The sequence below is a fragment of the Rhinopithecus bieti genome, unplaced genomic scaffold, assembly GCF_001698545.2.
Source record: "Rhinopithecus bieti isolate Rb0 unplaced genomic scaffold, ASM169854v2 scaffold_18471, whole genome shotgun sequence".
NCBI lineage: Eukaryota > Metazoa > Chordata > Mammalia > Primates > Cercopithecidae > Rhinopithecus > Rhinopithecus bieti.
In genome coordinates this window covers 121,406-136,631 of record NW_016809119.1, presented here as the reverse complement: position 1 = coordinate 136,631, position 15,226 = coordinate 121,406, and the positions used below count along the sequence as shown (strand labels likewise).

The 15,226-nt window shown below is 40.7% G+C and overlaps 1 protein-coding gene across 2 annotated transcripts; it reads left to right on the top strand.

Annotated features, from left to right (window-relative positions):
• Positions 1-6,082: 6,082 nt before the first annotated feature.
• PIGA (phosphatidylinositol glycan anchor biosynthesis class A) lies at positions 6,083-10,875 on the top strand. Of its 2 annotated transcripts, XM_017888584.1 has the most exons (3): positions 6,093-6,173; positions 8,737-8,807; positions 9,684-10,875. In XM_017888584.1, exon 3 carries the CDS (start codon positions 9,746-9,748, stop codon positions 10,490-10,492), a length of 747 nt encoding a protein of 248 aa, XP_017744073.1. In that variant the 5' UTR covers positions 6,093-6,173; positions 8,737-8,807; positions 9,684-9,745; the 3' UTR covers positions 10,493-10,875. The 2 variants fall into 2 exon arrangements, with proteins under 2 accessions (XP_017744072.1, XP_017744073.1); XM_017888583.1 differs by lacking the exon at positions 8,737-8,807 and having other exon boundaries at positions 6,083-6,173.
• The last annotated feature ends 4,351 nt before the right edge of the window (positions 10,876-15,226 follow it).

Here is a 15,226-nt window from a genome sequence, read left to right as displayed (position 1 = left end):
GGATCTTTTTTTTTTTTTTTTTTAAAGCGTCAGCCCACAAGGACAGGGTGAATGATAAAGTCAACAGAAACAACAATGTTCTGAAAGCTGAAAAGCACACAGATAAGTTGTAAATGATTTGGCCAACCTGAAAAAAACATAATTTAAGCCAACAGTCGGGAAAGATGAGTTCCCAAAAGGCTCAGAAGTGGGTGTCCCAAGCACCTCTAGAAGTGGGAGGGATGAGAGGAGTGCTAAAATGAGGTTCAGTCCAAAAATCTGTATAAGAAACAGTTTGATCCCAAATCTTCTCCCACATTCCCTGTGGTGGAGTGACTGCTCCTTCCAAGCCCAGGCAAAAGATGGATTATTAGTCATTTGGCTATGGTAAAAGAGAGAGCATCCAGAATGGGGGATGCCTGACATCCATGAGGGCAGGGTGCTGAACTAACAAGAGGATTAAGTGAACGCGTACATACTAGGTGCAGCCACAATTCAGGCAGTTGGATCTGTACTTGAAAAGTGTTTCTCTGGGGGAAATCTTACCAGCCTAAGAGAAAAGACCTAAAAACAACTAAAATTAGCTGGGGAGGGACTATCAATGGAACAGCCCAATCAGGTCAACAAGCCCCATTCCTGGGCTCAGACCTCAGATCAGCTCCTTTGTCCCTTTCTTTTAAATATGAGCAAGCAGCCATGAATTCCCAGACATCCAGGGAAAATTTCTAACATGAAAGAGAGTAAAACACACAGAAAAAAGCAATTTGGATGAAACAGAAGAACACTTCAAATCATTAATAGCCAGGGGGTGAGGGAAGAAGGTGAGACAATACAGCTAATAAATAAAATGAAGGTGTTATTAAAAAAGAAAATGTCAGAGGACATAATAGAGCCCTAGGAAACTAAAACTATTATAATAAATTAAAAATTCAATAGAAAAAAAGGAAGACAGAGTTGAAGAAATTTCCTAGGAAGTAGAATAAATAAGAAATTAAAAGTGAAAAGATAAGAAGGACTAACATCAGAATAACTGAAGTTACAGGAAATGAGAAGAGACACAATAGGAGATGTAATCGACAATTTAAAAATTCAAGAGAATTTCGAAGTACATGAGTCGGCAATTGAAAAGGCTCCCTGAGTCCCTAGTCCAAAAGGTGAAACTATGCCTATACCAAGGCACAAAATGATGACATTTCAGGACACAGGAGAATAAGAGATAATATATACGTTTCCAAAGTAAAGAAAAATTATGATAATTTCAAACAAAGGGCCAGGAATCAGAATGACATTAGACTTCTCAACAGCAACACCAAAAGCTCAGGCTAGAGCAATGCTGCTAAACTTCTGAAGGAAAATAATTTCCGGCCTACTATTTGGCACCCAAACTATCAATAAAATTGGAGGGCTGAAAAATAAATTTTCAGACATCCAAGTTCTTAGAAAATCCCCCCATCTCCCATGCACTCTTCCTTAGGAGATTACTGGAGGATGGTCTTCAAAAAAGGGTGCTAAAATAAAAAGGAGGACACTGCTCAAACAAATCCCAATATCCTGTGATTTTCCTTGTCTCTCTTTTATTTTATTGCCACGAGAAAACATCGGGTCCTCATTGCCTCTAGTCTAGAGCTGGTTTCTTAAGCTATAATGTACGTGCTAATCATTCCAGATCTTGTTAAATTGCAGATTCTGATTCAGCAGGTCTGGAGAACCTGAGGGTCTGCATTTCTGACTAGCTCCCAGTTGCTGTTGTTGATCTACAGACCCTACTTTAAATTGCAAGGAGGCTTCTGGACTACCGAAACAGCCTAACTGGTCTCTTCTCCAGCTGTGCCACTCTTTCACTTTCCTTTTCTCCAGTTCTTGGAACAATCTTCCTAGGACAAAGCTTTGATTGTGGTTTGACATTTCATCTCTATATTCCGCATCAAAAAGAAGTAACTGCCTTAGTTACTCTTTCGCACCACACTAACCTTTGTTTCAACAGTGTGTCGCCTACAGTTTATCAATATAATGAGTTTTTAAAATGCTAGTAACATCTTCATGTTCAAGGTATCTAATTGATTCTTTTATATCCACTGTTGTTTAATTTCTGCATGTTTTATTTCCAAATTCTTATTCTTTTAAAAAATGTCATTTCAAAATTATTTGAATTGCGTCTAGAGTGAATTCTTCTTCCATTGTTACATTTGTGTGTTGTCTTTCTTAGTATTATATATCTTTCATTGTTTTTGAATTTTGGTTTATAAACCAATCTTAAGAGCTCTCTCTCTCTCTCTCTCTCTCGCTCTCACTCTCTCTCTCTCACTCTCACTCTCTCTTACTCTCACTCTCTCTCTCCTCTCCCCGTGTGTATGTGTGTGTGTGTGTGCTTATATCCCCCAGACTAACAGTGATAGTGGAAAATTGCAAATTATGTTGCTTGGCTCAGTTCTGTTAGCAAAGTTATGTCCCCAGACTGTTGGCAAAAAATTCTTTCAATGTCTCTTCACAAGTAGGGGAGATAGTTAAGCAACGAGGCTTGGTTATCTATTGCTATATAACAAATCACCCAAAAACTTCGTGTTTTGAGACAATAATGATTTATTATTTCTCATAATTATGTGGGTTAGTTAGGATGAGCTAAGTGGTTCTTTCGTTCCACATAGTATAGGCTGAAGTCATTCCAGTGGTTATATTAAGTTGGGAACTCACTTACTGCTGGAATGCCCAAGATGACCTCTCATTCTTCAGGGCTTCTCTCCATGTGACTTGCCATAATTCAATGTCTTGTCTGAGCTTCACAGCATGGCCATTGGCTTTCAAGAGGAAAGGTTCCAACAAGACGTATCCCAGTAAATAAACACTTATTAAGCATCTGTGGCATCTCATTTACTAATGTCTCTTTGGCCATTCCAGTCACATGCCCAAACCCAGAGACAATGTGGGAGAGGATTAGACAAGGTTGCCAATATGGAATACTGGTTTATTGAAGGTCACCATTGTAACAGTCTCTCACAAAACTGGTTCCTGTATCAAGCCACACATGGAACCCTGCTAGTTTATTATTCTACAGGGGCTGAACCCTGGTTCACATCTTCCTGCTGCCACATACAGAATCCAGGACCTATGTGACTTTGTTCCTGATCATCATTTTGCATATTTGTTCTGTTTCTGATACATGGAAATGTTTATCTTCTTGTTTAAATCACAGCTAAAACATTAAATTTTCTCATTTATATTGTATCACTTATTGTTCTATTTGAAGCAGAATCAGGAGTTAGGAGTCTTAAAACACTAATTGAAAATGTGATCTTGGCTGGAAGTCCACCTCAACATCAAGCCCGTTTTCCTTAGTAAGATCTTCCACCAGTTTGCTCTAACCTGCATTGAAAATGCCACTCTTCTTCTATCTGCCCACTTTCCCTTCTCTTTTCCTTTGTCATCATAAAGCAGTGTTTGCTGGACAGCACCTGTCTGTACCTCATTCATGTTGTTCTTGGAATTATCGTGTTCCCAAGAGTTGCACGACTCCATCTACTTATTCTTCTAGCTAAATGCTGGCAGCTAGAAATACTCTTTCCCTTTGAACTCCCAGTATCTTTCTTATATTTGTCTTATGGCATTTATCACTTCCTGCTTTTTATCATAGACATTTACATATGCCTTAACTCCATCTTGGTTCCTTGCAAGTAAAGCTCGTGCCAGGTTTTCTCTGCTTCGTGCTTTGTACACAGATAGTAGGCTCTCAAGACGTATTTGTTGCCTTCCCACTCCAAAATTATCCCAAAGAGCTAATTTACATATGAAGTTACGAAAAACTGAATTTCAAGGGAAGATGGTATCTACATTTATTTTACATCTTCATCATCTCAGGTCATTTAATACTAAAACTGGTACCAATTGCCCTCATATTTTATTAAGTGCAATCATAAGATAATGCATATAAGTATCTTAGTCTAATTTTAGTGGTTCCTGAGAAAATTCTCTCAAGACATACCTTGAGACCATATATTTAGGCAGGACACTATAATTACAATAATCTCCAGATTTATATCTTAATCTTGCTTCTAAAAATTTCTTTTGACTTTTGAGAATATAGCCTTAAATGGAGACCTTTACTTAAGATTTAACTGACTATAAATGAAGTCATGTACCCAGGTGAGACTGTGAACCCCTGGGAGTCGGAATCTTGGTTTATTTACCTTTTAATGCTCAGTGCCTAGCACAGAAGCTGGAGCTTTAAATAAATGTTCAATGTTTTCAGACTTTGTTGGAACAGCCTGCAGGCTGCTCAACACCCTTCCCCACAGATACTCAGCAATACTGTGCCTCTATTAATATCTATTTATAAAGGTCAGCCTATTCTATATTTGAAACACAAAGAACCTTTTAAGAAAAGTGGATTTCTTCTGACTATTGATAACATGTATAGGAAAAGCTAGAAAAAATAAAAAGCTGTTGAAACACAGGGACTATGCTTAATATTCCTTGTATTCCCCACAAGGCCTTTTACAGAGCAGACACTCAGTAAACGTTTGATGATAAAAATAATAAATATTTGTTATATTTTGAAAAAAGATTCATGGTGGAATTTCAAGTGTGGATTGTGATCAGAACTACGGCAGGGGCAAACCAGGGGCTCAATAAATGAGGCTTAACCCTCATTTATACCTTCCAGGATTTCTACCCCCCTCTTTGTCTTAAAACCTATTACAAAAATGAAAAGGAGACCAAAGCAATGCTGTACCTATCTGGTAGTGTCGCTGTTATCTGTGAAACCAACTACAAATTATAAAGCTTAATTAAGTGTCCTTGAGTCTTCATCATTGTAATTCTCCCATGCTTCGTCAATATCAACACAGGGCAAAGTATCTATTGCTACTCTTGCCTTACTCACCAACTCATTAATTCGATTCAAATCCCACAACTAAAATGCTCTTTCAATGATGTTATTGCACTGTAATTTGTATAAGGTACACTCCATGAAATACTTTCAATACATTTTATTGGGCATCTAATATGTGTCAGGGAGTGTGCTGATATTGGGTAAAGAAATTCATGTATTAAACTAAAACTTACTGAACATCTATTATCAAGAACAGATCCTGCCTCAGCTTACTATCTGGCAGGGAAGGCAGACATTTAACAAGCAAATACAATTTCCAGTTTTCAGAAAGAAGTCCATGTGAGATCTCAAGAGACAAGTAATCAAGGATCAGGGTGAGGAGAGAGAATGCAATCAGCAAACAACTTGAATATCATCTGATAAATGTTATACCAGCACATGGCCAAAGTACTATTAACATTAAAAAGTGAGAGTATTTCATTCTCTAGAGGCTTGAGGAAAGCATCAGAAAGGAGCTGAGATTTTCAGGGATGAATAGGCTTACACTAAGCTTAATAAAATGGGTGCCAGTAATGGTGGCGTTGATGGTGCTCAGAAAGGAATTTGTTCTCGAAAACGCACGTATGGCAGGGATGGGGGACTCCAAGTACCAGCTGTGACGCATGGATGACCATCACACCACTCTCACTGATTCTTTAGCTTCCTGGTCAAGCACCATCATAACTAGTTGAACCAGTTCGAGTGGAAGTTGATACTTCAGATCAGACCTCATATGTTTCCCCCAGAGTGTAGAGTTGCCATATAAATAACAAGATGTCTAGTTAAATTTACATGTCAGATAAAAAACGAATAATTGTGTAGTGAAATCCCCAATATTTGGTACATGCTTGTATTAAACATCATTTGTGCTTTATTTGAAATTGAAACTTCATATTTCATCTGTTTTGACTTTTTGTGTATTTTTATTTGCTACACCTGGCAAACGTCCCAGAGCGGTAAGAATGGGCACGGTTCTGCCGTGGCACAGCTGATTACAAACAAAAGGTCTCTCCAATCAGCAGCAAGCGGGGAGAGAACTGGCGTCCAGAATAGAGACGCTGTAACCAGGAAACCAGGGTGGGGCACCCACCCTACCGACGGCAGCTTCTAGGAGAAGGGCGCAGGCGCGCGCTGACGTTGCAGCCCGCGCTTAAGGGTGGGGACGACAGAGCGTCGCTCTCGGACGTGACCTCAGCGCCTCTTTGTGATTGGTTACCTAGGGGGCGCGGCGCTTGGGCGCGGACGCCTAGATTGGTGCTGAGGGACAGCAGGGAGGGACTCAGGCTGTAGCCGCGGGAGGTCCGGACACTGGCGGCCATGGAACTAACCGGTGAGTACGCGTCTCGCCGCCCGTCTCTAGCGCCCTGGGCCGCTTTTGGATGGGGCTGTTCTGCGCCCGTGGGCTCGTGGCGGGTGGTGGAGGGGTTGAAGCCGACCCGGCTCGAAGCCCGGAAGTTGGGTCGGAGGGTCTCCAGAGTAGGTTGGGTCTGAGGGTGCGTTTAGGACGGTTCCTTGGCTCAGGCGGGTGGGTTGAGGGACTGGGGTCTCCGGAACCCCGGGCCTGAGACCCACGTCCACTCTCTGGCTGTTTTCCTTCTCTCTTTGGGCCTGGCCAGTCTCCGCCATGAACCCAGCAGGGTCGCTGTCTGAGCAGGGTCATCCCCTCCTTGGCCCGAGCGTTTCCCCAGCGACCTCTCAGGGAATCAGGGAGTGAAGCTCAGACAGTGCCCAGGAATTGTCGGTGGAAGTACCATTCTCTTGACCCACAACTCTTGCCAAGTCTCCCTAAGGTTCTTAAGGAACCGCTACTGCTAATGATTGCCCGGGACTCGTTGACCGTGGTCGAGAATTTTACGGTAACGTCTTCTTTGCCACTTTAAGTGGCTGGGTGGGAACGTTGGACAAATGACTCAACTTGTCTGGCTTCTCATTTATAAAGCGAGAGAGGTATTCACTAGAGCTCCAAGCCTCATTTCGGCTTTAAAAGCTAAGATTTTGCGATTGTGCAGCATATTGAACTTTTATGTCAGAGATGTTTGGAGTGAAAACCTGGTGAAAGTGGGCAGACTCCTCACAGAACGTTGCAGGCTGACGACAAAATTTTAAATGCTATTACTTGGTTCATTACTCACTGTTTTTGCTATCGTCCATCTTTTAAAACTGGTAGAACTGTAAGTTCGGGTTTAGGTGACCACAGTAAGAAAATGTTAGTTAAACCACCTAAAAGTACAAACTTGGGGAATTTCGATATTTGGTAATATTGAATCTTAATTAGTAAATTCAGGTCAACAAACACTTCTGGAGTCTTTCTGAGAGTGTATTTAAAATGTAGATGAGGCCGGGCACGGTGGCTCACACCTGTAATCCCAGCACTTTGGGAGACCGAGGCTGGTGGATCACCTGAGGTCAGGGGTTCGAGACCAGCCTGGCCAACATGATGAAACCCCGTCTTTATTAAAAATACAAAAATTAGCTGGGTGTTGTGGTGTGCGCCTGTAATTCCAGCTACTCGGGAGGCTGAAGTTGGAGAATCGCTTGAACTCGGGAGGCAGAGGCTGCAGTGAGCCAAGATCGCTCCACTACACACACACACCAGCCTGGGCAACAGAGTGAGACTCCCTCTCAAAAAAAAAAAAAAAAAAGTAGATGAATTTGTTGGAGAGAATAGACAGTTAAGCCTTTGCACATAGAGTTAATTGGCATTTTCTGAGTTTGCAGGTGAAACCAGAAACTCGGAGCTTTAGGATGGTTTCTCGTTGTATAGTTGTGTTTTCTGGAGCCTTGGAAATCTTATTTGTAAAGCTGAGGAAGATTTTGACTAGATATCCAAGATTCTTTTTAGCTTTAGATGTCTAAGAATGTATAATAGTACTAAATATTGAGTGGGCTTTTCACATTAATAAGGCTTTAGGGGACCCCTGAGATAAACATTTCGCACTTTAAATGGAGAAAATGGTCCCAGATACAGCCCATCTCTAGTTTAGCTTTTATCTGTAGACACCACACTGAAGGGAGGGACACTCATTGAGTTTGAAAGGCCTGCATAACTGAAAGAAAAGTTTAAAAACTGAAGGCAGCAGTTAGATAATCACCCTCTTTGGTTTTGTGTTTTGTTTTTTGTTTTGTTTTGTTTTGTTTGAGACGGAGTCTCGCTCTGTCACCCGGCTGGAGTGCAGTGGTGTGATCTTGGCTCACTGCAACCTCCACCTCCCGGGTTCAAGCGATTCTCCTGCCTCAGCCTCCCGAGTAGCTAGGACCACAGGCAGGCACCACCGTGCCCACCTAATTTTTGTATTTTTAATAGAGATGGGGTTTTGTCATGTTGGCCGGGCTGGTCTTGAACTCCTGACCTCAGGTGATCCACCCACCTCGGCCTCCCAAAGTGCTAGGATTACAGGCGGGAGCCACCACACCCGGCCTAGATAATCACCCTTTTTGAATAAGGAAGGAGAACATGTGTATTGTTTGCAGCATGTGCTCTGGTGACATTTGAAAAAGGTGCTCTCAAAGATAGTTAGAGCTCCAGGTGTGTTTTAGTGTAAACCACACGGGTAATACTAGCAAAACTTTATGAGATTAATTGAATTAGTGGCTAAGCTCTACAGCAGGGGTTGGCAAACTTTTGTAGAGGACCAGATGGTAAATATTTTCAACTCTGTGGGTCATATGGTCCCTGTTGCAACTACTCTGCTCTTGTAGCACAAAGGTAGCCATTCACAATAATGAATGGGCACACCTATGATCCTATAAAACTTTACAAAAACAGGCAGTGGACCGGTATAACTGAGTTTGAATCCTGGCCTGTTTTAGTTGTCTGTTATTTTTTACCGAACCACCCCAAGACTTAATGATGTAAAACAACAGCCATTTTGTTATTTTTCATGATACTGCAGTGAGCTAGGCTCAGCTGAGTGGTTCTGTTGGTCTTGCCGGTCGGTGGTCACTAGGAGGCTGCATTTAGCTGGTAAGTTGGCTGGATGACTGGGCCTCTGGCTCTTTCCATGTAGTCTCAGAGCTCTTCTTTCTCCATATTGTCGTCTCTTCCCTTGCCCCTCTAGCACAGTAGATGGATTTCTCACATGTTGGCTTAGGATATCTAAGTGCACAAGTGAAAACCACCACAGCTTGGAAACCACCACACCTTTTTTAGGCTGAGGCCAAAAATGTGCACATCACTTTCACTACCTCCTATGGGCTAAACCAGGTCCAAATGCAAGGGAAAGGGGCTTTAATATAGAAGGGCATAAATACGAGGAGACATGACCACTAATGAAACAGACTGCTACGTTGTGTTATCTCTAAGCACTGAGTAACTGAACAAATTTCTTAACCCCTTTAAGCTTTAGACTTTCCATTTTTAAGATGGAGTTGATAACTCATGGAGTTTTGGTGAGGCTGCAATAAGATATAGAAGACTTTCAGCATGTAGTGGCTGATGTATAGTGGCCATTTAATAAGTATTAATAGAAGCTGGTAAAGTGTAAGAGTAAAGGGGAAATATGTAAACCTGTGTGTTTGTATATGTATATATATACTTAATTATTGGAAGAGACTGGTTTGTTGGGGACCATGATATGCTGTGGTGTAACAAACTTACTATTTAAAGTTGTACATATAGCAGTGTTTTTAGGACAAAATTAAGACATTGTAGAACCTAGTTTTGTTGTATGTAAATGCCAAGCAAGTAAACGTCAAATGAGTACATTGATGATATGCTTTGTTTTTAATTTTGGGGAAAAGCTAACAAATTTACATTAACATTAAAACAGTATCTATATCTGGATTTGTAATAGGAATGTGTTTTGTTTCTGAGCTGAGATCCTGTTTTACTCTTTTTCAGGTAATAGAGGACACATCTCTTAACTGGGTTGCTCTAAGAACTGATGCCTAAACCATCTCAGTATGGCCTGTAGAGGAGCAACTGGGGATGGCCACCGTGCCTCAGCTACACCCTCTCGGGTTAGCCCTGGAAGTCTTTCCACATGTAGAACCCATGCCCATAATGTATGCATGGTATCTGACTTTTTCTACCCAAATATGGGAGGCGTGGAAAGCCACATTTACCAGCTCTCACAGTGCCTGATTGAAAGAGGGCATAAGGTTATAATTGTCACCCATGCTTATGGAAATCGAAAAGGCATCCGTTACCTCACTAATGGCCTCAAAGTCTATTACTTGCCTCTGAAAGTCATGTACAACCAGTCTACAGCCACGACCCTCTTTCACAGTCTGCCATTGCTCAGGTACATATTCGTTCGGGAGAGAGTCACGATAATCCATTCACATAGTTCTTTTTCTGCCATGGCCCATGATGCTCTCTTCCACGCCAAGACAATGGGGCTTCAGACAGTCTTCACGGATCATTCCCTTTTTGGATTTGCTGATGTCAGCTCGGTGCTTACAAACAAGCTTCTAACCGTGTCTCTTTGTGATACAAACCACATCATTTGTGTGTCTTATACTAGTAAGGAAAATACTGTACTAAGAGCAGCACTGAATCCTGAAATAGTATCCGTCATTCCTAATGCTGTAGATCCTACTGACTTCACTCCAGACCCATTTAGAAGGCATGATAGTATAACTGTTGTTGTTGTCAGCAGACTTGTTTACAGAAAAGGTAATGAAATGATAGCTATAATTGCATTGTAGACTTTTTTCCCTGTAGAAAGCTGTTGAATACTTGTATGTAATGATTGTTTGGCTTTTCATTTGGTTTTATGGTTTTATAATGCTATAAATTATAGCAAAGAAAGTTCTAATATTGGTTTATATATCCAAGAAGAGAGATTTTTCAGGATGGTGGTGAATGCTGTCCCCCGACCTTTGATGTTTTAATGGTTACTAAAAATAAGAACAATAACCTGATGCTGTTACATTTCAGGTCTTTTTAAAAATAAAAACAGCCCTGCACATGTGGTAAAGAAGTAAAGGGCAGGCCGGGCATGGTGGCTCACGCCTGTAATCCCAGCACTTTGGGAGGCTGAGGTGGGCTGATCACGAGGTCAGGAGACTGAGACCATCCTGGCTAACATGGTGAAACCCCGTCTCTACTAAAAACACAAAAAATTAGCAGGGTGTGGTGGTGGGCGCCTGTAGTCCCAGCTACTTGGGAGGCTGAGGCAGGAGAATGGTGTGAACCCGGGAGGTGGAGTTTGCAGTGAGCCGAGATCGCGCTACTGCACTGCCTGGGTGACAGAGTGAGAACTCCATCTCCAAAAAAAAAAAAAAAAAAAAAAAAGAAGAAGAAGTAAAGGGCAGAGGTCACAGGATGGCTTTTTCTTCTGATTGCCAAAGTAAGTCCTTTTCATTGCAGATATTTTGGAAAACTAAGAAAAGCACAAAGATGAAAACTAAAATCAGCGGTAACTGTATTATTCAGAGATACCCTAATGAATATTTTGATTTATAGCTTTCCTGTCTTTTTTATGTGTACGTACATATACTGAAAATCAGTGAGTGGGCTTCCTCTGCACATTACTGTATTGTAGCTTGCTTGTTTCATTTCATCATGTATAAGACATTAATAACATTGGCAGGTAAGTGATGAAGAAAAGGGGATTAGATGTCCCGGGATCAGATGATGGGTCTGTCCTGCTGTGTGATTGAGGACAAGTTGCTTAACATCTCTAAGTCTCAGTTTTTTTCATTTGTGTAATTTAAGCAACATTGGGAACCTCGGAAGGGTTCAGTGATAGTTCCTATAAACTATTAGCCTAGTTTGTAGCTATCCACTATTATCAAGGAGGTTTTTTGGGTTTTGTTTTTGAGATGGAGTCTCGCACTGTCACCCCCTGGGCTGGAGCGCAGGGGCGCACTCTCGGCTCACTGCAACCTCTGCCTCCCAGGTTCAAGCGATTCTCCTCCTTTATCCTCCCAAGTAGCTGGGATTACAGGCGCCCACCAGCACGCCCAGCTAATTTTTTGTATTTTTAGTAGAGACAGGGTTTCACTGTGTTGGCCAGGCTGGTCTCAAACTCCTGACCTCGTGATCCGCCTGCCTCGGCCTCCCAAAATGCTGGGATCACAGGCATGGGCCACTGCGCCTGGCCAAGGAGGCTGTTTTTTGTACCTCTACAGCACTTAATGGACACTGCAGTTGAATGTGTGGAGGCTTGTTTACTAAAAGTCTGACACAGTCTGGTTTTAAAAAACAGTGTCTTCTGAGTGCTATTTGAAAACCTGTCCACTAATCAAAAGTGTCAGTTATAGTAGGGAATCATTAAAAAAAAAATACATAAATACATACCCCTTAAATATTAATATTTGAATTTAACTGAAAATATTAATACACACTGAGTTGCCAGTAGTTTGATGTAGGACTGCCGGCTTTGAGTGCTGGGCCATTGGTTTCAGCTGCATCTTGTACACTCCCTTTCACAAAACATAATCTACCATTGCTACTTTGAGTTTCTTTTGAGTGGGGTCAGAACTTAAAGGCATATGAACTGATATGCTTCAGGAATTTTAATTTGTTTTCAGTTTTATATGGTAGTTTAGGACACCCCTCATCTGCCAAGAACTTTTTTCTGTGACTTTCCTTTATTGGATTTTTCAAACTGTTCAGCTTAGTTTTGTAGAAACTCTTTTGTCAGTTTATGTGATATTGAATTAAATTACTCAGCACGATGACAGGTACAACTGACATCAAACAGATGTGTGAACAAACACAACTGATTCTTGATAAGCACTGAACTCAGTGGTGTGCCAGTGTGCTAGGGAGTGGCCTAAAATCTAGATGTGGGCCTTGGTCAGTTTACGTTTGGAATGGAGAACCTTGATTGACCCAGCAGTCCATTTAAGTGGAGGTTGGCAAGGAAACTTGGCCTGAACTTCATTTTCTGGTTTGAAGGCAATGACATGCTTTCATTCTTTAATCAGGGACGTGTGAACCGACTGGCATTCTGTATTCTGAATTCCTCTTGGGACATTAGTGATGTGTTTTTTGTAACTTAGGAAATGTACCTGATTTATTTTTTAACCAAATAGCATATCTTCTTGAGATAGCTAGCTAAGAAAGAGTATGATGCATGTGTGATCAAGAATCAGCAAAATTAACTACCCATACAAAGATTAAACCTGTTACCTTTACTTCTCTAATGTGATATTTTAACCAGCTGAGGTAACCACCAATGGAGTGATGGTATGGTCTTTCCTGTACTCAATTCAGTAACTGAACAGATATTTATCGAACCCTCTCCAGATGCCAGGCACCCTGCAGAAAGTAACATTCTTAGAAGGAACAGCCATACCTGTAGCCCAAGAATGAGTAGTTCTATTAACGGTCCATTCCTTATTAACAAATTAATTTCCTCAGGAGTTTATTGGACCAGATAACAAAGTCCCACTAGAATGTCTTAAGTGAGAGAGAGGATAAATCAAAGTTTTCCCTATCCAGGCTTTTTGGCTGCCTTTTTCCTGAGCCTCCTCTTCCAAGTCTGTTTTGCTCTCAGTCAGGATTTACCAGCACTCTGTGCATGTGTAGGCACGCTCGCCCGCTTCCTTCTGTCGTGGTAATGACAACCTACATTTGTATTCTGCAGTTGATAAAGCCTGTTCGTGGTATAATACCTCATTTGACCCTCCCAACAACTGTAGGGTAGATGTTATCTACATGAAATTGAGTCTCAGAGAGGGTAAGTAATTCACCCAGGTTACACAGTAAGTAACAGAGATGACACATGTGAGTCCAGCTTTTCTTGAGCTAAGGTCTCCTCTTCCTCTACCATGCCCAGCCACTCATATCCTAGGTATAGATCAGAAGGTTCTTAAAAATATTGTTAGACTGAGCTTTAAAAGCAGTTTGAATCAGAGATTTTCATTGTCTGTTTTCACATGGCAGTCGAAAGTCTCTAGGTTCCATTGCGTTATACCCTTCTTAGAGGCTCCAGAATAAATTTTTTTATAGTGGTGGGGAAAAGCCTTTATTCTTAGAATAAGAATATAGATCACTGGTAATAGTAATCAGTTCCATTTCTTATGAGATAGTTGTCAGGAGTAAATGACATAATGAATTTAAAGTATATTGCCTGTCACAGCAGGCACTCAGTTCCTGTTAGCTGTTATCATTTATGACTATTGCTCTATGTTGTTTTTTATTTGTTTGAAGAATGGGCTCTTAACCTTGTATGAGAAAGAAAAGGGTGAGGAAGAAAATGGATTGAAGGAATTGTAGATGACTAAATGTTAAAAGTCATTAAACTACCTTCTGGTTTATCTAGAAATCCAATTGAGTGATTTGGTAGTAGACATGAAACAAAGATAGCTATGATTTTAATGAGAAGCCCTCATATTCAGAAAAGCTGTGTGGGAATTTTTGATACATACAATAATAGTTTGAAAGTACTAGCAGAGTTTACTTAATGAATTCTACTTTGTATTATTTAATAAAAATGACCCTATATATGTGTGTGTGTATATATGTCATATATATGTGTGTGTGTGTATATATGTCATATATATATGTGTGTGTGTGTGTGTATATATATATATGTCATTTCTCCTGTCATCTATTTTATAACTGATCTGCCTATTTGGGATGGAAGATTAAGAAATACAATTCTTATGTGTGTGTGCATTTTTAAAATTAGTAAACTTAGCTCTAGGTGGATTATTTTATATTTACTTTTGAATATGTACGATTTGTAATTGTTAGTGAACAGTGAACTAGATTCTCAAATAGTGTTGACATTGTTGTGACTTTGGATAGCCACTCACTTTTTCAGACTAATAGGGCACAATTTACTTTATTGTTTTCTATTACCTGAGATTGTGTTTATATATTATAAGAAAATCATTTTGGAGAAGAAAGGAACCAAGATGCATTCTTTTGTTCTACGGACTGTAGTGATCTAACAGTTCATGCCCTGCCGCCTTCATTTACCCCCATTCCAGGAAAGTGGGCTATAGCTGGTTTGAACTTAAATTTTGCTAATAATGTAGTGTTCACTGCAAAATTCTCTGTACCAGCCACGTTTTAAACAAAGTGGAGGCAGCAGTTAGATTTCGTTGCTTAGCCTTTTCCTATGGCAGTAGGTGGAATCACAGACTGATAGAATCTTATAGCTGAAAGAGACTTTAGGTACATAGGAATCTTTATAGATCATAAAACTTTCCCACGATCAATGGGCTTGCTGGTAAAAAAGCTGGGACAAGACCCAGATCTCCAATCAGCTGCCTGCTCTGGAGAAAATGAACTCAAACCTTAACCACCTTAAATTTACCTTTTTTAGAAGTATGCAATGTGTAAACATAAGTGAATAACTTAAAGAATAGTCTGTTGAGATGAAACAGAATAGGCCATATTTTGGGTGTGTGGAAGGTAATGCATGTCAAGGTCTACATCTTCAAGAATTGTAACTCTTGGGGACCACTGCCAGTTTGCGA